The sequence below is a fragment of the Enhydra lutris genome, unplaced genomic scaffold (assembly GCF_002288905.1).
Source record: "Enhydra lutris kenyoni isolate GAN:26980312 unplaced genomic scaffold, ASM228890v2 scaffoldscaffold9, whole genome shotgun sequence".
Taxonomy (NCBI): Eukaryota; Metazoa; Chordata; class Mammalia; order Carnivora; family Mustelidae; genus Enhydra; species Enhydra lutris.
The window spans coordinates 4,537,703-4,564,504 of record NW_019154093.1 but is presented as its reverse complement, the minus strand read 5'-3'; the positions used below and the strand labels follow the sequence as shown (position 1 = coordinate 4,564,504).

Below are 26,802 nucleotides of genomic sequence, written 5' to 3'. Positions count from 1 at the left end.
AAATAACTACATTTTCCAAATCAAAAAATTAGTGGAAAGAATGACATTGTTTGAGAGTTTTGCAAATCCCTTTAAATGTCTGGTTTCATAAAAGGCAGCTAGACTCCCGTATCTGCTTCTTTATTCAATCTGTTGAGATATGTTGTTTTAGTTGAAGTATCTGAACAAAATTCAGCCTCATACAGATACAAAAATGGAAAAAGGAGGATTATTTTTAAAAGCCTATTTAGATAACTGTGGATATTCCTCTTTTTTTCTTTTTTTTTAAGAGCAGAAAGCGAACACAGTCCCCACTACCATAAATCATGTAACCAAGTCTCCCACATTTGAGGAAATCTAAAAGGTCAGCAACACCCAGAGGACAATGGGTGGGTCTAGAACTGGGAAAAGCACCTGCGTGATCGTGGTTTTCCCCTGCCGGGTAAGTCTGTGGATATTTCTTTTTGATATTCTATCAAAACTTAACACATGATAGTTCTGTAAAATTTAGTTTCAGCGTGGAACCTGAAACCAGTCAATTTTTCATTAAATTAAAATACATTGGTCCATCTTCCACTTTGAATGCATCTTTTTTTTTTTAAGATTTTATTTATTTATTTGACAGACAGAGATCACAAGTAGGCAGAGAGGCAGGTGCAGGGGGTGGGGAAGCAGGCTCCCCGCTGAGCGGGGAAGCAGGCTCCCCGCTGAGCAGGGAGCCCACTACGGCCCCGATCCCAGGACCCGGAGATCATGACCTGAGCCGAAGGCAGAGGCTTTAACCCACAGAGCCACCCAGGCGCCTGTGAATGCATCTTTTATCTAGGAATGATTTTGTAACACTTGGAACATAGGGTTCAGTGAGCTCTTCTCCACAGATCTTCCAAATGTCCACATGTTATTATACAATATTTTAAAAAGTCGTATTTGTTAATGTCACCATTGATCTTATCAGAAAGTTTTTAAGTGTTTGGAAGCTATTAAGCTCACGGGGTGGATATAAATATTCCAAAAGGCTGATTTTCATTCAAAAACTGAAATTTTATTATGAGCAGCAAATATTGTCAATTTTCCCCTTGAATCGATCAGCTCACTTCTTTTAGAGAAAATGTCCACCAAAAAAAAAATTAGATATAACTATAGATATAGATTTGCATAATCAAGGTGTGTCTTTCCATCCTTCTTTCGGGTAGAAATGGTGTTGAACTTGCAACGATCAGCTAGTTCAGCTTGCTGCTCAAATATTATAAGTGCTTTTCCTGGGAAAACCACGGTCCTTAGGCATCTAGCAGAATTCTTCCCACTCTGTCAAAATGTTTTTTTTTTTTTTTTTAAGATTGATTTTATTTATTTATTTATTTATTTTTAAAGATTTTATTTATTTATTTGGGAGAGAGAGAGAGCATAAGTGGAGAAAGGTCAGCAGGAGAAGCAGTAGGATTCGATTCCAGGACTCCAGGATCATGACCTGAGCTGAAGGCAGTCGCTTAACCAACTGAGCCACCCAGGAGTCCAAGATTTTATTTATTTATTTGAGACTGAGAGAGAGAATGCACAAGCAGGGGGAGCAGCAGAAGGAGAGAAAGAAGCAGGCACCCCACTGAGCAAGGAACCCAATGAGGGGCTAGATGTCAGGACACTGGAATCATGACCGTAAGCTGAAGGCAGACGCTTAATCAACTGACCCACCCAAGTGTCCCTTATCAAGTCATTCTTCGGCAAAACTGCTTTATTTGTTTCCTTTGTTGTGCAGACAGGGGAGGGAGGACTACAGTGACCACAAGTGTACCTGCAGCCATGCCTCACTTTACCTAAAGGGGCCAGCTGTTCTACCCGCCATGGCTTTCTCACCACCAATAAAGGCAAAAATAACATCTTAGTATTATTATGAAAATAATTTTGACTTGACAGAACCTCTAAAAAGCTCTTGGGGATGCTCAGGGGTTTGAAGACAACACCTTAAGAAGCACTGATTTTTTTTTTTTTTTTTTTTTTAGTAGGCTCCACATCCAGTGTGGAGCCCAATGTCGGACTTGAACTCACAACCCTGAGATCAAGACCCGAGTTGAGATCAAGAGTCAGGTGCTTAACCAACCAAGCCACCCAGGTGCCCCACTCTTTCTTCTTTATATAACCTTGGTGCCCTTGTCAAAAAAAAAATTTTTTTTGACCACGTGTGTATTTTTATTTCTGGTTTATTTATTTCTTTATATATGTTTTTACTCTCAAATCTCAAATATTGACTTATATGTCTATCCTTATGCCCAGTATCACGTTGTCTTGATTACTGTAGCTTTGTAGTATATTTTGAAATTGGAAAGTATGAACCTTCCAATTTACTTCTTTTTCAAGATTGTTTTGGCTATTTTAGATCTTTTGCATTTCCATATGAATTTTAGGATCCTCTTGTCAATTTCTGCAAAACAAGGGCAGGGGGAGCTTGGATTTTGATAGGGATTGCAACGAATCTGTAGATCACTGGGGAGAATGGCCGTGCTAACAATATTAAGTCTTAAAATCCATGACACCAGAATTGCTTGTCATTTATTTATGTCTTTTCAATTTTCTTTATGTTACTGATTTTAAGCGGAAGAGTGACATAATCTGGTTTATACTTTAGGAAGATTACTCAGGAGTGTGTGGAAAAACAACTGGGGGCCACAGGAGATGCTACATGAACAAGGGCAGTAGTAGCAAGGGACAAAGAGGACTTGTTACAGAATCATTTATGAGGTAACTCAGCAAGACTTGACGATTGACTCTATGTAGAAAAAGGAAAGTGTAAAGAATGACCCCCAGGTTTTTGTCTTGGGTACACAGCAATACTAAGAAAATATTCAAGGAGCCTTCTGGGAGAAAAGAGGAAATATCAGCTGGGACATGTTGAGCTTGAGATGACTGGGACACCCAGCAGAAAGGGCAGGCGACTGGATATTTGAGTCTAATGCTCAGGGCACCGTAGTCTGGCTGCAGTGATTTGAGAATTGTCATATAAAAGGAGAGCCAAGAGATGACATGAACCAACCAACGGGAACAATATAGGAAGCAGAAAGGATACAAAAGATTACCAATATTTAAAGGTAGAGCACAGGGCACTTGGGTGGCTCTGTCGGTTAAGCGACCCACTCCTGATTTCAGCTCAGGTCATGATCTCGGGGGTCTGAGATCAAGACCTGCATCGGGCTCTGCGCCTCGGCCGCAAATCTACTAGGGATTCTCTTCCTCGTCCTCTGCTCTCCCCCTGAGCGCGCTTTCTCTCTCTCTCTCTCTCTCTCTCATTCTCAAATAAATAAATAAATAAATAATAAAAAAAAAGAAATAGGGGAACCTGGGTGGCTCAGTGGGGTAAGCCCCTGCCTTCGGCTCAGGTCATGATCTCAGGGTCCTGGGATCGAGCCCTGCATCCGGCTCCCTGCTCAGCGGGGAGCCTGCTTCCCCCTCTCTCCCTGCCTGCCTCTCTGACTACTTGTGATCTCTCTCTCTGTCAAATAAATAAATGAAATCTTTAAAAAAAAAAAAATGGATGGTTCTAGAGAGTATAGTGCTAAGTGAAACCAGGCAGTCCGAGAAAGACAAATAGTGGGTGGTATCACTCATATGTGGAATTCAAGAAACAAAACAAAGGAACAAAGGAAAAAAAAAGAGACAAACCAAAACACAGACTCTTTTTTTTTTTTTCAAAGATTTTATTTATTTATTTGTCAGAGAGCACAAGCAGTGGGAGCGGCAGGCCAGGGGAGAAGCAGGCTCCCCGCTGAGCAAGGAGCCTCTGGGATCATGACCTGAGACCAAGGCAGCCACTTAACTGCTTAACGGACTGAGCCACCCAGATGTTCCCAAAACACGGTCTCTGAAGGGCAGAGAACAAACCAGTGGTGTCCAGAGGGGAGGTGGGTGGGGGCACAGGGGAAATAGGGGATGGAGATTAAGAGGACACTTACCGGGGCACCTGGGTGGCTCAGTGGGTTAAGCCTCTGCCTTCGGCTCAGGTCATGGTCTCAGGGTCCTGGGATCGAGCCCCGCATCGGGCTCTCTGCTCAGCAGGGAGCCTGCTTCCCTTCCTCTCTCTCTCTCTCCCTGCCTCTCTGCCTACTTGTGATCTCTGTCTGTCAAATAACTAAATAAAATCTTTAAAAAAAAAAAAAAAAGAGGACACTTACCTTGACAAACACTGAATAACGTACAGAGATGCTGAATCACTATATTCTACATCTGAAACTAAAAGAACACTGTGTGTTAACTATACCGGAATTAAAATAAAATAAAGTTAAAAAAAAAGAAAAAAAAAGTGCCCAAAGGAGACTGAGAAAGAACAAACCAGTGTCCTGCGTGCAGGGGGGGCGGCTAACAATGACCAGCCCCATGCTGAACCACTTCCCTTGGATTCACTGAGTTAGAAGGTGCTGGGGGGCTGGACGGGCTCTTCCAGAGCCACAGTACAGTGGGGGAGAGGGAGAGGTGGTTGAGAAGATGGAGGCAGCACAGGATAATTCATTCCAGAAGTTTGGAGGGGAAGGGAAAGGACATGAAAAAGAAGTACCCAGAAATGTAAAGGGAGTCTAGGGGAGGGGATGTGGTCTTAGGATAGAAGAGACTCCTCTCGGGTGTGTTTCCGGGCTGGTGGGGAGCATTAGCTAAAAGGGGGAGAATTAGAGAGGGGGTGAGGTCCATATGGAGCCCCAAGGCCTGCCTGGGAGGAGGAGAAAGCCGCTGAGTGGCTTTGAAATAGTGTTTTTCAAATGTGAATGGGCACACCCATCACACTTCTCAAATCTCCCCTCTCCTCCCCAGGTTCAAGTCCGGGCGTCACCCCAGCCACCTTCAGAGGCTCAGCCTTGTGGGGCGGTCTCGCCAGACAAGCGGACAGGAGGGGGCTGACTGAACAGAAGGAAAGAGAATGAGCCGGTGGCCTCTGTGAAGTCAGGGGTTGAAGCACTGGGAGGCAGAAGACCAGCAAGCTGCAGGAGGGGCCCTAGCGGGACCCTTGAGGCTGGGGTTCCAGAGGGGCCCATTCAAGGGAACAGAGAACACAATGGGGTCCCGATGAAGGTCACTGAGGAGGTCAAGGAAGGGGGTCGGCGGGTCATTTACATGGATGATCAGAGCAGTAAGACAGATCACCTGACAGAAATTCTGAAACCCAAGTCCCTGCTGGATGGTCGGGGGTGACCGGGAAGGCAAGAGGCCAGGGTGATGAGAAGGGCTGGGAGAGCAGAGTCAGGGGCCAGGAGTCTCAGGGGGGAGAAAATGACCTATGCGTACAGGAGAAAACCCTCTTAAGTGTGAGTGTGTCTTGTCTGTGAGGGCAGGGAGGACTGTGGGTCATTCAGATTTCTTCTTTACACTTTCCTATGATTTCCTCCAAGTTTCCTGCAATGATCTTTTTTTTTTTTTTTTGTAGAAATGTAAAAGATAGGGGGAAAAAAATACAAATAACAAACGCCCCCATTCACAGCATCTAGAATCCGTCATTGTAAACATCCCCCAGTCCCCTGTGAGTCCCTCCTCCCCGCAGACAAGCAAGATCAGTAGGTTTTTGTGTTTCGCACACGTGTACAGACACCTATGGTAGAATTGCACACGTGTATACGCACACATCAAACAGATGGTAGGTTTGTGCCTGAGTGTTTCATTTACATGGGGAAGTGTTCCAGTAATGGCTGGTGTGTAGCGGGGGAGTAAGGGTTGGGAAGGAGCAGACGGGGCTGAAGCCCTCTCCAGTGGAGTGGCTCAGCAGGGAGGAAGGGGCCCTGGAAGCCCCAGCCTTCAGTGCTGGGCCACACCTGGCTGTTAACTGTTCCAGAAAGAGGGGGAGTTACTACTTGTATTTCTCTGGCCAGGTTTCTACGTGCTCTCATGTCTCGTAAGTCATTTGCACCTCAGAGATCTGGGAGGCAGGGAGGCAATCATTATCCCCGTTTGACAGGTGGGGAGACTGAGGCCTGAGAATGGCAGAGAGCTGCACTGATGTCACAGTGAGTTGGTAGAGGACAAGGGACCAGAGCTTGGCCTAGGTTTCTTCTCCGAAGCCCAGGCCAGTGCACGGAAGGGTGGGGTAGAAGCAAGGAACACTGGGTGGCTTGGACTTTGGCCACTTGGCAATAAGGAAGGAAAATGGAAATAACTTCAGGCAACTAAGGCTGGGGCATGGGAAACTGGGAAGAAACAGATGGTCAATTCACCCTTCTCAGAGGTCTCGGTGAGCAGACCCACCCCTGGAGGTTGGGGCTCCTTCTCCTCCCCCACGGTCCCCTCCCCAACTCAGGAGTCTTCACAAGTACACAAGACTCAGCCCTACCACTGACACACACTACGTGATCTTTTTTTTTTAAGATTTTATTTATTTATTTATCGGAGAGAGAGAGCACAAGCAGGGAAAGAGGCTGGCAAAGGGAGAAGCAGGCTCCCCGCTGAGCAAGGAGCCTGATGTGGGGCTCTATCCCAGGACTTTGGGATCACGACCTGAGCCGAAGGCAGACGCTTAACTGCTTAACCAACTGAGCCACCCAGGTGTCCCTGCTGTGTCATCTCTGAAAAGCCTTTTACCTGTCTGGGCCTCGATTTTCTCATCTTTAAAACAGGGTAATAACCTTGAGCTCAGTATTGTTCCAAGGATGGAAAGAGAGAACCCTCCTCTATGCATCTGAAAGCAGAGACCTTGAAGAGGCCTGAGTCCCCAGCCTAACTCCCAGAAGGCCCAGATGGTCTTAGTGTCCAGGGAACTGCCTGACACGATTGGACAGTCCACACATGCTCAGGCACAGGAGATCTGGCATCCGCTTTGCAGGGACGGATGGGCTGTCCAGCACGGTCCCTGGGAGGTAGCCTGTGTCACAGATAGTTGTTGGTGGAGTGGGGCAGGGTGGTGGCAATGAGGGGGACTTTTCTTGCTCTCTTTGTAACAAAAGCAAGACATGAATAAGATGCATTGTAGACTCCTACAGTATAGCCCCGTATAAAACAGCCAAATCTTTCCCTCCCTCTCCTTGGGGGCCACCCCCTCCTTCGGCTGTCACTTTGGTGCTTTGCTTGCTGTTAGGAATGGCTCGTCCATAACCATCATTAAAGGCATGCCCGTCTTTTGCACTTTCTGGTGTGTAAGATGAAGACCTAGAAATTGAACTGCTGGGTCGCAGATGCAAGTGTTTGACCCCTTCAATGCAGGTAAGTACTGCCCAGTCGCCCTGCGAAAAGGTTGCCTCTGAGGACACAAAAATCCAAATGCCAGCCTGGGAGGGGATCAGCCCAAGGGTTTCTTGTCTTCCACCCTGAGAGGCTTTCTCCCTACACTTCCCCTGCTGGGCATGGTCTCCCTTCAGACTGCAGATAATGGGGAAGCCTGTCTGCTGGGGGTTATCAGACCAGCCTGCCCCACTGTGGCCAACACCCAATGGGGCTCCCCAGCCCCAGTGTCAGATGGCCCCACTCGCACCTTTGGCTCTGTGTGCTGACCAGGTGTCTGACACACAGAGCACATGGCTGACACCAGTACGGGTGTGCAGGAGGGGACACATTCGGTGGACATTCAGTGGACATCCGGTGCTCCACGCAGCAAGCCAGCCCCTGCCCTTAAGGCTGCTGCCCAGTGGGGTAGGAGTGCAGACCAGGAACTCATGCTGCCTGGATACCAGGAGAGGGCCTCCCAGAGGCCTGCTCCAGGGGCTGAGAAAGCCCAGGGAGGCAGCCACCGCACGCCCCCCCCCCCCCGGGGGGCAGCTGGGCACAGAGACCTGAATGGGAATCTGGGGTCCCCCTTAGCCATCACTTCCGGCTGAGTGCTCTTGGGGGGTCCCCTTCTAGATGCGGAGGAGGAAACAGGGGAGGGCAGGGTCCATCCTAGCCCAGTAAAGCGGCTCAGTAACCAGCAACCAGGATAAGTAAAGCCCCCACTGTGTGTTTCTGCAAGGTCTACACTTGGTCTTTGAAGGTACTCTAGAGAATTTTCTAAGTGTTTTCTTATCTCTCTCTTTTTTTTTTATCTCCTTTTGTCTCACCACGGCCTTAAAGGACAGCAATTGTTATCCCTGATTTTTCAGTAAGATAAAAGAGAACCCCCACCCCCATCCCCAAGACAAAAATAAAGCGCCTTGCTCGGCGTCTGAGGACCGAAGCCTCCCAGGACTGGTAAAACTAAGGTCCAGGGAGGGAAGGTGATTTGCCTGAGGTCACACAGTAAGTCGGGGGCAGACTCTAGTTCCCCAACCGCCGCGGCTGCCGCTCCCCATCTTCTAGAAAGAAGGAGATTTTCAACCTTCACCCTGGGGCTGCCCCGGCCCACCGGGTCACGACAGCCACAGCCCATACGCACGAGGGCCCATCCGGAGGACGGCGCCGCCTCGGAGCCTCAGTGGTCATCTGTGCAATGGAACCACTGCGGAGGGGTGGGCTCGGGGGTAGGGGGGAGACGCCGAGGCAGGCGACCCGGTGGGTGGGGCCAGCGCCGTGACTCAGCCGGGCGGGCCGGGAAGGGCTGCCCGGCAGGTCCGACCAGCCCGGAATGCAAACGAGCCGCCAGGGCCCTCCCGGGGCTGGGCCGCCCGGGGGGTGACGGGAAGGGAGGCCGGGCGCCGGCCAGCCCGCTGCTCCGGGCGGGACGGAGGCGTGGCGCGGGCGGCGCGGGCGGCGCGGGCGGCGGACCGGCGCGGAGCCTGCGGACCGGGATGCGAGCGGGGCCCCGCCGGCCACGGCACCCGGAGCCCCGCTGAAGCGGCCGCGGAGAGCCCGCGCGGGAGCCGAGATGTGTCTGCGCCTGGGTGAGCCGCGGCGGTTCGGCCCGCGAGGCCCCCCAGCCGCCCCAGATCCTCCCGGGGGGCGGAGCGCTGCGGCCGGAGCCCGGAACCCCGGGGTCCGCGCCGCCTTCTCTGCGGGTCGCTTGCCGCTCTCGGCCTCAGTTTCCCCAGCAGGAAGGAGGAGGGAGGAGGGCTGCTGGTTTCTTCTCGAGGTGGGGTAGCGCCTCCGCCCCTCCCCCCCTCTTTCCTTTCCTGGGGAGGAAGGAGCCCCAGGCGGGAGGAGGAGAGTCCCTGGGGGAGGGAGCAGCTTGCCCCGCGCCCAGAGAGCACGAGGGAGAGCGGAGGGATAGAGATCCAGGGCCCAGAGAGTTCTGACCCCGAGGCTCCCTGCCCTTTCCCCTCCTCAGCCTTGCAAAAGGCTCCCACTTCCAAGCCTCTGCTCCTCCTGCCAGGTGGGGATGGAAGGGCCTTTAGGAAACAGGAGCCAGACAGAGTGGGACCGATGTGCCCTCTCCCCTCGCCCCCTACCCACAGCGATGCTGGTTTTGGGCATCAGACGGACCTGGGGACCCCCCCCCCCCCCGCACTCTCTGTGAACCTCAGTTTCCTCATCTGTAAAATGGGGATGGTAGCACCACCGCCTAGGACTGCTGTGAGAAGGAAGTGAGCTCCCAGGAGTAAAGTGCTTCCCACTGTGCTAGCCACATTGCTCAGTGCTCTAAGAATGGTCACTTGGAAACAGAGAGCCCAAGATTGCCCTGAGACTGCGTCCAGGGCTCCGGGCACAGCCCTGCACTGGCACCGTGTCTCCGGTTTGACGGGAGTCTGGGTCCTAGGATGTTGTTGTTGTTCATGAGCCCAGCCCTGAGCCAGGTGGTGTCTGGGCTGCCAGGTAGGTGGGTGGATGGAGTGAGGTGGGTCAGGCCCCTGGGATGAAGCTTCCTGTTCAGCTGGCAGCTAATCTCCACGGCGGCATTCCAGTTCCACGGTGCCCGTCAAACCCATCATCCGCCCTCGGCTCCCAGACCTGGTCCAGCTCCAGAGGGCCCTGCAGGCTCCAGGGCTCTCAGACACAGCTAGGGCAGCCCCTCCCCATTTTATATATGGCAAGGTCACACAGAAGGGCTGTGAGCCTGGCCCTACCCTCCCTGCTCCCTAAGGACTGCCTCTTGGCCCAGGGCCCCCAAGTAATGATCCCTTCTTCCCGCCCTTCCTCCCTCCCTCTCTTCCTTCTTTTCTTCCTTTCTCTCTCTTTTTTCTTTATCTCTTTTAGCTACAGGGCTAATATACAAAATATGATCCAATCCTCTCTGCCACAGATGGGGAGACTGAGGTCTAAGAAGGGACTCAGGTCCCACTGCGAAGAGCTAAGCAAAGAAGGGGGGTTGCTTAGTTCCGGCGCCTGGTCAGTCTCCCAGTCTCCCAGAGCTGGCTGGAATGGGGAAGCTGACAGGGCCAGGGGGCTAGCATGGTGTGTGGCTTCGGGGACAAAGCCGGCACCCATAAAGGACATTCCAGAGGACAGATGTGGAACAGCCTGAGCTGCCCAAGAAAGAGGGTTCTCTATTCCTGGGGTGTGCAAATAGGGCCTGCGTAGCCACTTGGCCACTCAGAAGGAATTTGCATATGCCTCTCTGGTGTTCTTTGACCCCAGCCTCCGCCACCTGCCCTGTCCCTGTCTGGTGCCCCTGCACAGAGAGCTTGCTATTCTCAGGACCTGCACGGTATGTCCCAGCCACCTTCCCTCCTGCCCCCACTTCCTGTCTCCTGGTGGGACCCTCCTTCTCCACTGGGAGACAGGAGTTTTTCTTCCCATTTTAAAGATGAGGAAATGGATACCCAGAGGCTTGAGTTTTTTGCCCCAAGTCAGTTCAGCAATTGTGAGTTCATTCTCTGCTGTGTGCTCAGCTCTGTGTTCCGAAGTGAATCCCGAGCAGGACCCGGTTCCTGCTCCACGAACCAGGGGCTCCTTGGGCTGGGACCGTGACTGTCAAACTCACCAGGGTGCTTTATAAAGGGCATGGCCCAGAGCAGACATTCAGTGAACATTTGTGTAAAAACTCCTGAGTGACTAAATCAGTGACTGGGGAGCTTGGCAGAAAGACCATGGATCTGGAGCTAGAGACCCAGGTTCAAGCCATGGCCCTGCCTTTGGGACCTTGAGCACTCATGTGGACTGTGATGCTTTATTAAATACCACCTGGTGTGCTTTTCCAGCCTTGGAGTTCAGGAGACTCTCAGGAAGGCATTGTGAACCTCTTTTCCGGATGAGGAAACTGAGGCTCAAGACAAGTTAATGACCCCGAGTCATGCAGAAACGGACTTAGAGCCCAGTATCCATTACTCCTGCTGGGGCGTTGGTCTTCTCCTCCTCTAGAGGCTGTGTCCCCCCTCCCCGGACCTGACATGGCTGTCGCCCACAGGTGGCCTGAGTGTGGGTGACTTCCGGAGGGTGCTGATGAAGACAGGGCTGGTGCTGGTGGTGCTGGGCCATGTGAGCTTCATCGCAGCCGCCCTCCTCCACGGCACCGTGCTGCGCTATGTGGCTAGTCCCCACGACGCGGTGGCCCTGCAGTACTGCGTGGTCAACATCCTCTCTGTCACATCTGCCATTGTGGTATGGCTGGGCCAGGAGGGCAACTGGAGAGAGGGGGGACCAGGGGCTTGAAAGGCCTTTGGTGAGTCCCCACCCCGAGCCTGGGGTTGGGAGCAAGTGGAGCACCCCACGCCTTCTGCTCTGCACCTTAGCCACTGGTCAAGGCTCTCAGACTCTCTCTCTGCCTCAGCTGCCTTGTCTATAACATGGGGGAGGGAACAGTGTCCACTTAGAGGGTCCCGGTGAGAATTAATGAGTAGCCGGCACCTGGTCCGTGCTCACTACTGTGAGCTAAGACTAACGTGACAAGAGGAAAGTATCGGGGTGCCTGGGTGGCTCAGTGGGTTAAAGCCTCTGCCTTCAGCTCAGGGTCCTGGGATTGAGCCCCAGGTCCCTCTGCCATGATCTCAGGGTCCTGGGATCGAGCCCCGAATCAGGCTCTCTGCTCAGCAGGGAGCCTGCTTCCTCCTCTCTCTCTGCCTGCCTCTCTGCCTACTGGTGATCTCTGTCTGTCAAATAAATAAAATCTTAAAAAAAAAAAAATAAGAGGGAAGTAGTGAAGGCAGTGCTGGCAAAAGGAAGGAGCATCAGCTCAGCTTGGGAGGGTCCAAGAGGGATCCCAGAGGCGGAGGCCCCAGAGCAGGGTATTGATGGATGAGTAGGAGTTCAAAGATAGGCTGTAATTACCATAACCCAGATGGGAGGCATGCCAGAGCGGGCAAGTAGGAGAGGAAGCTGGGATGACATTCCAAATGCAGAGAATGGCAGAGGCAAAGGTGTGGAGGTGGGAATGGTTCAGATCTATTCTGGAGACCCGGAAAAAGCCGACTTGGCAGGAACTCAGCATTAGGCTTGGTCTGTAAGATGTGCTTAACGAATGGTGGCCAGGGTTAGGCCCGGATGCCAGTACCTGTTTGAGGAATTCGGGAATGAAGGAGCCCGGTATTCTCAAGATCAGAAAGGTCTTTCCCACCTGTTGGCAGAGGTGGCGGCAGCCTTGGGGCAACAGCCATATTTCAAAGTCTGGAGTTCTGTCTCTAAGCCTGTTCTGTCCTCTACATAGTGAAGGTCATACAGCCTGCTGGCCCCAAGCCTTGGGTGAATGGAGATCACAGGCCCCAGCAAGCAGGACAGACTCATTCAGTGGGACAGGGCCAGGCTGCAGAGCTGTGTGCGGTGTCCCCTGGCCTTGTTGCTACTCTGGTTCCTTCCTCTTGCCAGCCTTAAGGAAGTCAGGGAAAGCGGCGAGGTGAGCCAGGGTCAGGAGATCCACCAGGGATGGGCCCTGGGCCACACCCCTTCGGCTTTGCCCTCATTCTCTCAGCTAATCCTCCCAGCTTCCCGGCAACACGGAGCCTCGGAGCCTCGACTATCCCCACTGCCCGGATGGGGAGACCACGCTGAGGATTCACCCAGAGCCCTGCTGATACAAAGAAACCAATTGGATTTGAAAATGTTGTGTCTGACACCAAAGCTAGTGTCCTTTCTGTGAGCTCATACTGGGGCGTGGAGCTTGGCCCCAGCAGGATGGGGCACTAACTTGTGTCCGCTTGGGGAATTAGAGACATTGCTGGTTCTCTATCACACACCTGACTCCCACCGGCCCAGTGCACAGAATTCTACTCCGAAACATTTCCTTTTTTTTTTTTTTTCCTTTAAGTAGACTCCATACGTAATCTGGAGCCCAAAACAGGGCTTGAACTCAGGACCTTGAGATCAAGACCTGAGCTGAAACCACGAGTTGGAGGCTTAACCGACTGAGCCCCCCTGGGCGCCCCTACTCCACAAAGTTTTCTGACTTGTTAAAATAACAATTTTGTTTTTAATTCCTTGCCAGTCGAGTTACTTAGTTTCTTCCAGAATCTTTCCCTCTCCAGGGAGATGTGTCGTATATATTCTGTGACATTGCCCCTGTAGCCCTGGGCGACACAGGTGCCTGTTTGAGATACACAACTAGAAGCAGTGGGGAGTCATGGAAGGTTGTAGGCAGGGGGTTACTAGGTACCAGAAACGTCTCTTCAGGACTGGACTGTGAGGAGGCAGTGGCTTCGTGCAGACAGAGGTAGTGGGGCCAAAGCAGAACTGGGCTGGGGGGCTGGGGTCTGGGAGGGCCAGAGATGGCGTCAGTGGAGTCTTTGTCGAGAGTGGCCCTCACACCCTGCCTACTGTCCTTCCCCACAGGTCATTACCTCAGGCATTGCAGCCATTGTGCTGTCCTGCTACCTCCCCAGCATCCCCCTGGTATGTGGCTCCTCCTGGGAGGGGCTGTGGGGGTGGCTCAGGGGCAGCAGCTGCCCCCAAGGGCCTCACCTGCCTGGAGGGGGCAAGGCTTACCCCACAGGGGCCAAGCCTGACATCTGTTGACCAGTGGCCTCTCCCATCCAGCGCTGGACAGTGTTTAGCTCAAGTGTGGCCTGTGCCCTTCTGTCTCTGACCTGTGCTCTGGGCCTCTTGGCCTCGATCGCCGTGACCTTTGCCACCCAGGGCCGGGCCCTGCTGGCTGCCTGTACTTTTGGAAGCCCCGAAGTGCTCGTACTGGTGCCTGACTGTCCCTTCGACCCCACACGCATTTATGTGAGTGCTTAGGCCTGGGGTTGGCAGGGGGTGGGGGTAAGGGAGCACGTGGGGGGTGGGGGGTGACACCCAAGTGCTCCTCAGAGGTGGGAGCGGATTCTTAGAGACACCCCCTCTATCCTGCCCCTTGTGCTCCCCCCGCAGAGCTCCAGCCTGTGCCTCTGGGGCATCTCGCTAGTGTTCTGTGTGACAGAGAGCGTGTTTGCCGTGCGCTGTGCCCAGCTCGCCCACCAGCTGCTGGAACTGAGGCCCTGGTGGGGGAAAAACAGCCACCACATGGTAAGGCCTGCCACCCCCTCCATCAGCCCTGACTCCCCGTATTTGTGGGAGCCCTTGCTGGGGAGTCCAGGCTGGTCTGCCCCTACCCCTTGCCTTGAGAAGTGGGGCAAAAGTTTTTTTCCCCAAGACAAAAGGGAGCAGCTTGGTCATAGCGCTGAAACCTGGCTCCCCCCAACCAAGGGCCAGGATGAATCTTGAGGGGGAGGGAGGGGTATCTGGGCTCAAACTGGGGTTCCTCCAAGGGTATGGCCTGGCTCTTGCATGGGAGGGAATAGTGATGCCCCTTTGCCCCCGAGATCCTCGCAGCCCTACCAGCCCCTAGATGTCCTGGAGGAGCAGACCCAGAGCCTGGCACCCTCTTGTGTCTCCGCAGAGGCAGGAGAGCCCAGAGCCTGTGGAGGGCCGTGACCTGCTGAGCTGCACCAGCTCTGAGCCACTCACCCTCTGAGAGCCGATACCCCGTCCAGGCCCCATGACCACTAGGGCCCTACAACCCAGTCTGCACTGTGGCCAGGCCAGGATTTCTGGAGCAGACCTGAGAGGGCTCACCGGTCACTCAGGGACCCTGGTGGGGCTTTCCACCCACTCCCGCAGCTACCCAGCCCACTGCACTGAAATGAGACTTTATTCTGAAGTTATTAAAAAGAACAGAGATGCTCCACGTGGATGCATGCAGCAGGGGAAGGGACATGGGAGGGGCTGTGCTGCTTTCCCACAAGGGTGCTGTGGTTGGGGCTCTGGGGGTGTCTGCCCATCTGTGGGCCTGTGTGTGTGTGTGAGGGAGGAAACATACACAGCAGAATCAGTGGGTCTGTGTTCATCCAAGTGCTGGAAGGCAAGCGGGGGGTTCATGGGACCCACAGCTGGGAGGCTGGAACCCCAAGGTTTTCCTCTTGTTTTCCTGGCCTCCAGGAGAACAAGAGCAGTGGAACAGGAAGGGTTGAGGCCCTCCTGCAGGAAAGGATGGCTCAAGGAAGCTTTTTCCTCAAACCCCCGCCACCTCTGGAATCCTTCTCTCCTTTCCAGATGAAGACAGCCTCCACACCTGGGAATACTTCCCCCTTCCACCCTGATTGAGAGCTACAAGGGTGGGGTGGGGGTTGGGGAGCTTGCCGGTGGTTGGGGGAGGAGCTTGAGGCTGCGTGGGAGTAGGGGAGGCGTGGGGTGCGTGGGGGGATGCGTGGGTGGGGGAGAATGGTCGAAGTTCTGTCTGGGCGAGGGAGGGCAGACCCAGCCAGAGCCTGCGTCTCAATCCTTGCCTAAGGGAGATACTGCCTCTCGGATTGACGGTGCTGACCTCTTGCTTGCTTGGGCCTTAGGGGTACTGCGGAGTTCCCTTCTCCAGTGCAGGCCCTGGGGGGGGTGCCCAGTGTGACCCCCAGGCTGGATGGACACAAGGGAGAGGAAGCTGATAGCCGGGAGAGGGCCAGTGAAGGCAGGGAGGAGGGGGAACCTGGGTCCTCTCGCTCAGAACTGGGAGGCGCTGCTGGGGTCGCACTGCAGCAGGCGCACGATGGACGGGTCGCTTTTGGCCCCACGGATGAACTCCTCCAGGGACAGCTTGCCTGCGGGGCAAGGGGAGCAGTGATGGGGGACCGCGCAGCGAGGGGAGGCAGAGCAGAGCAGCGGGAGAGGAAGGGGGAGTGGCACCCGCCCCGCCCCTGCCCCCTCACCGTCGTTGTTTGTGTCCATTTGGCGGAAGATTTTCTCGGTCCGCTTTTCTGGGGTCGACTCGTCCTCCGGCATCTTCATCACAGACGAAACCATCTTGTAAATGGCCTGAGGGGCGGGAGGGGGAGACAGGGAGTGAGAGGAGCCTGCCCGACCCTCCACCCCCACCCCCATCTTCCCAAACCGCCCCCAGACACGCAGATTGCAGCTCCTCTTGGGTGAGGTGGAGATGTGGTCACTGAGAACCGGAAGGGCGGGGGAGGGGGGCTTCAGGAAGGACTACCTAGGAAGGCTTCCCAAAAGAGGGGGGCTATTGGAGCGGTTCCCGACCAAGTTCCCTTGGAGCGCCAGGTGGGAAAGGCATTCCTGGCAGAGCAATCTGCACGTGTAAAGGAGCGGCGGCGGGAAGCTCTGAGTGCGCACCGAGAATTTGGGGGTGCCTACGTGAAGGGGGACAGGAGAGATGTTGGAGGATATCAGGGCCCAGAGAGCGAAGGGGCTAGAACACCCTGCGCCGCGGGCTCCAGGGTAAGTACCGGCTTAGCGCAGCTTTTCTGAAACTTCGGGGCTCTGGACTGCCGGCGCTCGGGGGGCCCGCAGGGGGCGCTGGGCGGAGTGGGTGACATTGGGCTGCGGTGCCTCTGTGGCCGGCAGGGGGCGCAGGGACGCACCAAGGGCTGGAGGGCCCGGAGCAGCTGGGCTCAGAGCGGTAGGAGACGTTATGCAAATAAACTCAAGTGAGCATCTGCCAAGGGCGGGGACAGCATGCGCTCAGTTGAGCCCAGAACTGCAGCTGCCACGTGCAGGATCTCTGGAGGCAACGCGAAGGAGGGTATTTGTGCTAAATGTACACAGAGCACGTAGGGCTTGGCCTGTGGGATAGGTGGGTCCCAGCGCCCCAGAACTCAAAAGACCAGACCGATGGCCCCAATCTTCCAGCTTTCTGCTACTGACACATCCGCCAAGAAGCCTCCCTTCTTCCATCCCAAAAACTTCCCTTGCCTTAGATCCGGCTCAGCCTCCCTGCTGGTCTCTTCCCTGCGCTGTCCTAGGTCTGTCCCCTGCACAGCCTCTGAAATCTTTCCAAACACAGATCTCCGCGGCGTCCTCAACCCAATGGGCCGCCCCCTCGTTCCCATCACACACCCAGGCTTCCCTCCAAGCCCACCGTGCACCCAGCTCCTTCTGGATACTGCCCCACGCTCCTTCTGCTGCCTCCCACTCTTCCTTGGGAGGCAACTTACATGGCACTTCCTTAGGGAGACCTTCTCTGATCCCGGCTGGGCCAAGGCCCATATGCTGGCCCAGAGTCTCCAGGGCTTTTCCTTTGGGGACACCTCTCTGGAAGTAATTTTGCCTTTGTAGGATTGCTCCTAGTCCCCAGCCTACAGATAAAGATCATGGACATCTAGCTAGTGCCCATATCCTCAGAACTCAGCACAGTGCCTGGCATCTGGCAGGGACTCCACCGTTTAAAAGTTTAAAAGCCTTTGGCACCTCTCACTGCTCTTTCTACGAAGTCCAAACCATTCAGCCCCAGGAACTCAAGGTGCTTGCTGACCTCTCCATCACCAGGCCTCCCCTGGTAGGTGATCCTGCCACAACCAAACACCTCTACTCCTTTTGGGTTTCCCAGAATGGACAGCTTCCGCCTGGAACAGTAACCCTGGCTACCACTTACCGGACACCTGCTGTGTGCCGGATACTTCACACACATTATTTCTGAACTTCACAACAGCACTGAAAAGCAGGTATCATGATCCCCACTTTCCAGATAAGAAATGGGGGCTTGGAAAGGGGGATTGATGCCAGAGACTGAATTAGAATCCACTCTTTCATAGCTGCTGGATAGATGCTTGGGGCTGGTAATGACCAGCCGGGACTTTGGAGGACGATGTGCCTGTAGTGGCATCCTGCTTCCACTAATCACTATATCAGACAAGTCCTTAACCTCTGTGAGCCTCAGTTTACTCATGTCTCCCCCATGGGGACTGCCTCGAGGATTGAAGGAGACTGTTTGTATAGTTGGGATAGTAGCTGGCTAGAGTAGGTGGTCAGTAAACAGAAGCTTCTAGTATCATCATTCCTCATCCACTGCATCTTCAGGTCTTGCCTGCCTTTCAGTCCCCTAGACTCCCAGATGCCGCATTTAGCTAGTCCGCGTGGGCTGCTGCACACTTGTTCTCTCCCACCGGAGTAGGGGCCCCCAAGAGGCCAAGAGGCAGCATTTTCCCTTGTAGTGTGCCCACCACCGGACCATAGGGCTGGGTCCCAAGAAGGATGGGCGAGTGACTTAGAGAGTGACTGCTCCAATCATGACAAGCCTCTCCTGGGCCTCCTAATTAATTGTCTGGAATTGCTGTGCACTTGTTTCACGGGAACTGGCTTGTAATTAATCAGTCACTGGGGTTTGCAGAGTTCTGACTGCACCGGCCGTCTCGGGGCCCGCGGCTGCCATAAAGGAAATGAGGGCGTAGGTAGCAGAGGCCAGCCAGGAAGGGATCCTAAGGATGCCCAAGGAATGAGGCTGGCTTGACTGACGTCTTGGGCTTGGCATCTCCCGCTGGGCCGAGATTTACCAGTCGTTACCAGTGTAACCACGCTAAATGGTAAAACGTAACATCCCTCATATTGGTTGGTATCCAATCCCTTGAGGGATCTTCCATCACCCCACCTGCCCCAACCTTTCCACCAGGACCCCCAGAACGTCCCACTAGCCATCAGCTAGAGAGTTAATGCCTGGCCCATGGGGAGTCACAGACAGACATTAAGGCTTTACGCCTAACGATAGGCAGGGAGGGCATCGCATGAGCTAGATGCTTTGCAAGAGAGAAGCCAAAGCGAAAATCCAGGATGGGTTGGATGAGATGGAAGGGGAAGCAGCAGAGCTGAGGGACCAGAGGAAAGATTTCAGAGAGGCAGAAGAAAAGGGAGCAAGAGCATGTGCAAAGCTGTGCGGTGGGATTACTCGGGGCATATCCCAAGGATGTTGAAAAGGCCATTCTAGCTAGAGTAGAGCAGAGGAGACAACAGTAACTGACAACTTCTAACATTTTCCGGTAACAATTAGATGCTGGACCGTCTCCTGGAGCCCCTATCCCACTCTGTACCTACAATAGTCTGGTGAAATAGGAAACTAACACCCCACCACTTGGGTGAAGAAACCCAGGCTCGGGCAAAAAGTGAACTAGGAACTGGATAGATAAAACAGAACCAGAGGCCTGATGGACTTCGATGACAGGCCAAAGGGGTAGGCACTTGGGAAGTTTTCTGAGGGAGAGCTAACATGTGTTAAACTTAAACTTGTACTAAGAAAGGGCATTCACATCAGGTCCTTAAATCTCCCTGTGAGGTCAGTATCATCACCCCATTTTACAAATGAGAGATCTAAGAGTTGAAGCCAACTCCAGAACTGGAAGCCAGACCCATTTCTAAGGGCAGCTTGGAGTAGTGGTCAGCTTGAACTTAACTCCAGTGACATGCTGTGTGACCTTGAGCAAGTTACTTCACCTCTCTGAGCCTCGTGGAGTTAATGAAAGGAGGCACCGGCTCATGGATATAGACATCTCAGTTAGTACTAGGCTCTTAATGGGCCCTCAGTCAGTTGAAAGGTGGCCGGTATCCAGATGGGAAGTGGATGGTGGAGCCAGGTGGTCCACTCATGGGCTGTGTGGCCTTGGGTGAATGTCTTTACTTCTCTGACCATCCATTTTCTCCTGCGTAAATGAGGATCAATGAAACATCGCTGGCCTGTACTCTGAAGAAATGTCAAGTTTTGAAAAACAAAGGCTGAGAGGCTGTTACAAATTAAAGGCAACTAAAGAGACATGACAACAAAATGCAACATGTGATCCTGGACCTGGGTAAAAAGGGCTATAAAGGACATTTTGAGACAGTTGGCAAAATTGGAATATGGTAAGTTAGATAATAGCATTGTTTCTACATTAAATGTCCTGACTTCGATAATCATATTATGGGTTATGTAAGAGTATGTCCCTGTTCTTGGGAAATATATCCTGATGTAGTCAGGGTTAGAGGGTCACGTTGAGAACAACGGCAAAGCATTACATACATGCGCACGCACACACACACAATGATAAAGCAAATATGGTTAAAGTTAATTGGTGAATCTGGGTAAAGGATATATGGGAGTTTTCTCAACTTTTCTTGAAACTGGAAATTATTTCCTAATGGTTTTTCAAATGGGCCACAAGAGTAGCACCTGCCACTACCTACCCACGAAGGCCGTTGAGAGGATAAAAAGGGATGGCAGGTGCCTGCGGCCAGGCCCTGCACCTGGCATCCTGAGGGGCCCAGGGGCCCACCTGCACAATCTCGAGCATCTCCTCACGGCTGATGTAGCCGTTGCCATCCAGGTCATACATGCTGAAGGCCCACATGAGCTTCTGCTCCAGGCGGCCACGTGAGGTCACGCTCAGCGCAATGATGAACTCCCGGAAGTCGATGGTACCATCGCTGTTGGTGTCGAACGTGCGGAAGACGTGCTCGGCGAATTTGGAGGCGTCACCATAGGGGAAGAAGTTGGCGTAGATCTTCTTGAACTCGTCCACGTTGAGGATGCCCGTGGGACAGTCCTTGAGGAAGCCCTTGTACCACTCCTGAAGCTCCAGCTCGGAGAACTCCGTGTTCTCCCGCAGGTCCTGCAGCATCTCCGGCCGCAGCTTGCTGTTCTGCTTGCCCATGGCCGCCAAGCCAAGTTCCACCTGGGTCCCCGAGGGGGTCAAGGGGTAGAGAGGAATGGTCAGACCCTCTTGGCCCCTTGTCACCACTCCAGGAAGGGCCCCAGACACCAGCCTCCCCAGCCTCTCATCTGACCCAGGGGAAGAGAGAAGCTGGCCCAGAGTCCTCCTTCTGCCTCTGTGACCTGCTCCACACCATGTCCCCTACCTTACACGTTCCCAGGGAACAGACCAGGAGGCAGAGGAAGGGGCTCATCTACTGAGGGCCTGCTCAGCGCCAGCCACTGGGCTGTCACAGATGTATACCATTTTACCCTCACCAAGGGAAGTCTGGGGATTAGCCCCACTTTACAGATGAGAAGGCAGGCTCAAGGAAGCAAAGTGACCTGGTTCAGGTCGCACAGGCATGGAGTGACAGAGCCGACTCCCAGAGTTACCCAGGGAGGTGCAAAAGGCCTTCTCGTCCTCCCTCCTCCCTCCTGCTCCTTCACTGCCTCACATATGCTGCTTGCTACAAAATACACCTGCAGCGCAGACACTGACTGCACACATGGTCCTGACAAAGGCCACCACAAGGCACCAGAGCCAGACCACCTGGGTCTGAATCTCAGCTCTGCCTCTTACCAGCCAGGTGACCTTAGACAAGCTCCTTATACTCTCTCTGCCCCATCTGTAAAGTGAGGGTAACAGTACCTACCTCGTTACTGGGGGGATTAAGTGAGTTAATACATGTGAAGCACTTGGAATGATGCTAAGTGTTAAACAAAAGTGATTTACGTGGACCCAGATGCCACAAGGCTCATGTACGACAATATACAGATGAACACACACTGACACATATCAGGCTCCACAGCTCAGCAAATCCATACACCGGCTCCCATGCGACTCAAATACCAGCCCACAGCCACCCATGGGTCACCATGTCTCCACACACGACAGCATTCCCTCAGCTCCACAACTCACATGTTCTGACACACGGCACAACAGCTCCCCTACCCTGTGCATCAAGACAGCAGCCCACGACCCCACATGTCTCACACATGCCATCACAAGCCAACTCCCATGCTGACACCTCTCACATGGGCAGCTGCACGTGGGACCCTCAGGCATCCTTGCCATTTTTCTTTTCCCAGAGGTGCTTCCAGGTCCCAGGAGAGGGAGCCGCAGCCCTTCTCAGACCTACTAGGGGGTCTCTTTTCCAGGGAGAGCCTTGGCCAGCCAACCCTCCCCCAATACTTACCTTTTCGTGTAGGAGGTTAGGGTGTGGGGGGCTGAGGGGAAGGCAAGGGAGAGGAGACAGCCAGGCAGTTCTAGGCAGGGATGGAGGGGCACAGGCTGGTGAATCCCTCCCCACCAGCTTGGCGCTGGGAGTGAGACAGAGTGAGGGGGGTTCCTTGTGTGTGCATCTGCACGAAGCTCTGAGTGCATGTAATGAGCATTTGTGTGAGTGCTTGTGTTCATGTATGCATGGATGCCCCTGGTTTCTGCATTGCATTTGACTCTCGTGTGTTTCAGTCTATATATGTGCCTGTGACTAGGTACGCACCCATCACAGTAAGAAGGCGATGTGCCTACATGGCCATTTGGGGACTTGTGTGTGTCCTCAGCAGTGTGTCACACGCATGTTTTTGTAAGTTGGTGACCCTCCTTTCCAAAGCATCCTCTTCTGCCCCAGACTGAGGACCCAGTGAACAAGTGTGTGGGAGGGGACTGAGGAAATGCGTGGGGCTGAGGCGGAGGAGTGTGTCCCTTAGTCCCCTCCTCAAGGTCCAAGGAACTGGGTCATCGGGGCGGGGGCAGAGAGATGCACTGAGCAGGAGAGCTCTTCCAGTGCCCCCTCCTCCCTGCCACCCTCAGAGCTGCCCCTCCCAATCGGGAGACTTGGAAACGAAGGTGGTAGGAGATTCTGTCGTCTCCGCAATGACCCCCTAGTCCCCCAGTTGGGAAGGACCCACAGCTCGACCTGAGAAACTCACCCGGGGGACCCTTTCCAAACCTTTCCCCAGCTCTCGCGCGGAGCCCACGTTTCAGAGCGCCGGGAGCGGGGCCCCTCCTGGAGGGGGCGCTCAGAGGCGGCCGGAATGCGACTCCTCCCGGCCGGCCACTCGGCGGTCAGGACCCTGGAGAGCGCCGCGCTCCTGCCCCTGGGGAGCCCCCTTCTCCCCGGCGCCCCCGGAGGCAGGCTTCCCGGGAGGCGCGGGAGCGGCGGGGTTGGAGAGGCTCGACGGGGACCCCTCCCTCCGGGTTGCCCCCACCCCGCATCCCCCAGCCCCGGCCGGAGCGGCCCCCACTCACCCAGCGACGCGGAGACACCGACTGCGCAGGGAAGGCGGCGCTGCTGCGGCGCGCGGCGGCAGAGGCGGCCGGAGGGGCGGGCGGGGGGCGGGGGGAGGGACTGCCAGGGAGACGCCCCGCGGCGTTCGCCCAGAGCCCCTCCCCGGAGGGGTCCCCGTTCCTCCCCTTTCCCTCCAGCCCCCAGGGCGGGGGGGAGCGGGGCTCTTGACTCCGCCCCCGCCCCCGCCCCTGCCCCGGAGAGGGAAGGGGGACGCCCTCACTTTCCTGGCCCCCTCACGAGGGAGCGCCCGGCGGGGTAGGAGAACAGAGGTCTCCATCTCAGCATCTCGACACAGGTAGCCCAAATGGGGTCGGGGTGGGAAGGGCCAGTGCCCAGAGACCTCTTTCCGAACCGGGGACAACCCCCGCTCCTCCCGCCTTCCTCCCCCATCCCTACCTGGGCACGGAGCTGCAGGTCGCTCCGCGGGCGGAATCCGGAGTCTGGGCGGTTCGATAGGCACCCTCCCCGCCCCCGCGCCTCAACTCGGGAACTAACTGAGCTGGGGGCTCTTCCGCGAGGGGGCAGCGCCCACTCTTCCAGTCCCGGAGGTCTTCTGGGGGCCAGGCACGCCCCCTACCCCTCCTCGGCCTTACAGAGCCCCGCCCCCATCTCCTGCCCACCGCCCCATCTCATCTTGGATTCCTCTCAGAATGAATCCCACCTCCCAACATTGATCTAAATTGCTCCTCCCATACTCCCGTCCTTCCCCTGCCTCTGGTCATATGTGGGCCTGGGGAGCAAGCATTTCCAGCCTGGGGGGGGGGCGGTTCTGAAGTGCGTAGGCACCTGAGCCGCACACAGGACAGCCCTTCTCGGGAGTCATTGACCCCCTCCCCCAATTGCAGCTCCTCCTGCCAGGGTGGGGGCTGCATCCTCCCTCCCCCCAGCTTCTGCAATAACCCCCACATCCTGAGCTTGAATTTTGTCCTTTATCTTTAGGAGACGGTCCTTATTGTCCCCTGTTCACAAATGAGCAACCTGAGGTTGAGAGGGGCTGCATGATTTTTCCTGTGTCTCACAGCTGGTGAGTGGAAGGCTTGGACTTGAATCCATATGCCCTCATCATTCAGTGCACATCCACCAAGCACTATTTCTGTGCCCAGCATTGTTCTAGGCGAGGGGGTTACAGAAGTGGGCAATAAACAATGGACAAAATATACAAGTCAATCCTATGATGTATTAGATAAACGTTTGGGGAAAAGTTGAGGCGGGGTTCAGAGGTTGGGATGCTGGTTGTGCTTAGGACCATTCCAAGGACTTCAGATTTTGAGATGGGAAGCTCTTGGGGCTTTGAGCAGAGTGAGGGTCTGATATTCAGGTCAGGCTTACTCAGGCGTTTTGCCAAGAGCAGACTTAAGGAGTGGGAGGCAAGGTTGGAGCAGGGGGCCACTTCTGGGTGAGAGAGATGGGTCTGGTTCCTTTGAAGGTGAGTCCACAGCATCTACCTTCTGACTGGACAGCTCCTTCCAGTTCTGAAACAGCTGCTGGGAGGCCCCTGGCTCTCCAGGGTTCAACCCAAAGCTCCACCTCCAGGTCCCAGACCAAGCAGTTTAGGTGACCAAAGTCTAGTCTTAGTCCTTCTGCTTGAGGATGGGGAGGTCTCAGCTGGAGGAGCTGGGGAGCTGGGGGCGGTGCGGCAGTGGGGTGGGCAGTTGGGCCCTCTAGAACATCAGTTCCTCTGTGTGCCTTGGCTCTGGTGTTGGGACCCCCAGTGGAGGCGTGAGAGACGCCAGACATGCGTGGGTGATCCCCAGCTGCCTCCTGCCTGAGGACCTGGGGGCAGGGAAAGACTTGCCACTCAGGCCCCACCCCAGGCCCTTGGAGTGACAAGCTCCCTCCATCCTCCCCACTAGGCCTGGAGAGCTTTCCCTGTTTGGGTTTAGGTGACAGGATAGCCCTGCATTCTCTGCCTGGGCTTCCCCTCCCACTCTTCCTCCTTCCTCTCTCTCTCTGGCCTGAAGCCAGAGAATCTTCCCAGCCTGGTCTGGATCCTCCTCTCCATCCTCGTGAGGCCTCAGTTTTCCCTCACAAGGAGCTGCTCAGCCACTGTCTCTGCTTTCTCCCACTTCCCCACCCCAGCTCCACCTCCTCCAGGCTGACTTCTTGGCTTAGCCCCTCAGAGGCCTTCCATCCCCACCGTTTTTCTTCCCTGTGAGGGCAACTCTGATGCCCTGCCCTCAGGACCTCCAGTCTGAATTCTGTCTCCTAAAGGCAGGACCATGACTTCTCTCCCTGGAGGCCTCATCTCCCTTGACTTTCCCTGAACCTGGAATGAGTAGGGTAGATCTGGGGGCAGAGCTGGACTCGGATGGTCTCTGCACTACTTCTCATCAGCCACCTTTCCCTTCTTGGGGGCCTAGGAAGCACTGGGAGGTCCCCTGAGCCAAAGCGGAAGGCTTAGAGCTCCCCCACACTGCACACCAAAGGCCCTTGACCCCCAAGACCTAGTGCCCTGGGATGTAGTCCAGAAAGGGGGCCAGAGGGACAGCTGTCAGGAGGCCTGCCTGGGCCCTTCACTCCTGGATGACCTGGAGCAAGTCTCTTCCGTTTTGGAGCAGGAATATTAGACAAATGATCTACGTACCTTGATATCCCGGTTGAAACTCCTGACCGCAGTACTAACAAGACAGGGGTCCCTTACTGCCTTACAGACCCCTCACAGGCCTGAAATTCTGCGCATGAGCAGAGTAGAGAGGAGGCCTTAGTGGCTCTGGAACTCTGTAGGTTTGAAAAGCTCTATGAAGGCCTGTTCTGGGGGTCAAGCTGGAGGTGTCCTTGCCAACGATGCTCACCCACCTCCCACTCCAAACTGAGGCATCTAGGAGGGAGGGAGAGGCGCAACTTCAGGTAGGTGTCTAGTGGGGTCATTGAGAGGACTGAGCAATGGGCAGGACCCATGGGGGCTGGAAGAAAGTGCAAGTCCCAGGGGAGGGATGTCCCCAGGGCCCGAGGAATGGGGCTACAGTAGAGAAACCAGAGCTGACTACCCTCCTCTAGCACTAAAGAGGGATGCCAGAGAGAGAGAGGCAAGTGGGGGGTGAATGGAGAGGGGACTACCTATCTCTTGAGCACCTACTGTATGCAGGGTACTTTTCAAGTATCATCTCCTTTGATCTGAACTAATCCTCAGGGCTCAGAGACCTCAGGTCACCTGCTGGAGGTCAGACAACAAGAAAGTAAGGATGCCAGAACTTGAACCTAGTTGCATGTGACTCTGGAGCCTGGGCTCTCCTCTAGAAGCCTCTCTGGGAGGTAGATGAAGGCAGCCCCTCCCCAACCCCTCAGAGGCACAGCCCCCACCCTCCCCTCTTAGGTCCCAAATGGTTTGGAAAATCCTGATGGGAGCAGATGGTGGGGACAGATGGAAGGAAAAGCATCTCAGGGCTGAATTACACAAACAAACATTGATAAAGTGATTAAACCTCAAGCCACCCCTTTCCAAAGCCACCCCTGGACCTGCACCATGGATCCAGAGGTGGGGGCCTCCAGCTCTCCGGATGCCCCAGTCTCAGCCCAGTGGATCCCAACTTCTGCCCACCCCGCCCTTCTCACCGCCGGGGGACCACCCCCGGACCAGAGCCCAGGACGGCAGAGCTGCCAGGAGCACAGCCCGGGAGGGGGAGGGGGCGGGTCTGGCTGTTCCCAAGGGAGCTGGGCCATGAAGAACGGAATGGGGGCGGTGGGGGTGTTGGGAAAGTCCTGGGAGCTGGGACTGCAGACTTGAAATCAGGGTGGGGTGGGGCCCCTCCAGCAGGCCTCCCTACACAGATAGAACTCAGAGAGCCACTGGGCCATGCTGACCCACCCCCCACCCCCACAGTGGAGGGGGGCAAGGCCCTTCACCTCTGGAAGGTTCGTTGGTTCCTTCATCTCTACAGTGGAAACAATATTATTAATGCCCCCCTGAAAGGGCTTTGTGAGGATTAAGTGAGAGGAAGC

General features: G+C 54.8%; 2 protein-coding genes across 6 annotated transcripts; one reads left to right on the top strand and one right to left on the bottom strand.

Annotated features, from left to right (window-relative positions):
• Positions 1-8,659: 8,659 nt before the first annotated feature.
• On the top strand, positions 8,660-14,820 carry LOC111143282 (transmembrane protein 54). 4 transcript variants are annotated; one of them, XM_022496915.1, is made up of 6 exons: positions 8,660-8,732; positions 11,132-11,325; positions 13,486-13,545; positions 13,690-13,878; positions 14,023-14,157; positions 14,531-14,818. In XM_022496915.1, exons 1-6 carry the CDS (start codon positions 8,717-8,719, stop codon positions 14,603-14,605), a joined length of 669 nt encoding a protein of 222 aa, XP_022352623.1. In that variant the 5' UTR covers positions 8,660-8,716; the 3' UTR covers positions 14,606-14,818. The 4 variants fall into 4 exon arrangements, with proteins under 4 accessions (XP_022352623.1, XP_022352622.1, XP_022352625.1 ...); XM_022496914.1 differs by having other exon boundaries at positions 8,693-8,732; positions 14,480-14,812; XM_022496917.1 differs by lacking the exon at positions 13,486-13,545 and having other exon boundaries at positions 8,693-8,732; positions 13,789-13,878; positions 14,531-14,820.
• A 554-nt stretch (positions 14,821-15,374) lies between these two features.
• Positions 15,375-22,843, bottom strand: LOC111143382 (hippocalcin). 2 transcript variants are annotated; one of them, XM_022497084.1, is made up of 4 exons: positions 22,824-22,843; positions 20,154-20,552; positions 15,831-15,936; positions 15,375-15,722 (listed from the first exon to the last, which is right to left on the bottom strand). In XM_022497084.1, the coding sequence occupies exons 2-4, from the start codon at positions 20,529-20,531 to the stop codon at positions 15,625-15,627; spliced, it is 582 nt and encodes a 193-aa protein (XP_022352792.1). In that variant the 5' UTR covers positions 20,532-20,552; positions 22,824-22,843; the 3' UTR covers positions 15,375-15,624. The 2 variants fall into 2 exon arrangements, with proteins under 2 accessions (XP_022352792.1, XP_022352793.1); XM_022497085.1 differs by lacking the exon at positions 22,824-22,843 and having other exon boundaries at positions 15,831-15,938; positions 20,372-20,531.
• Between the last annotated feature and the right edge of the window lie 3,959 nt (positions 22,844-26,802).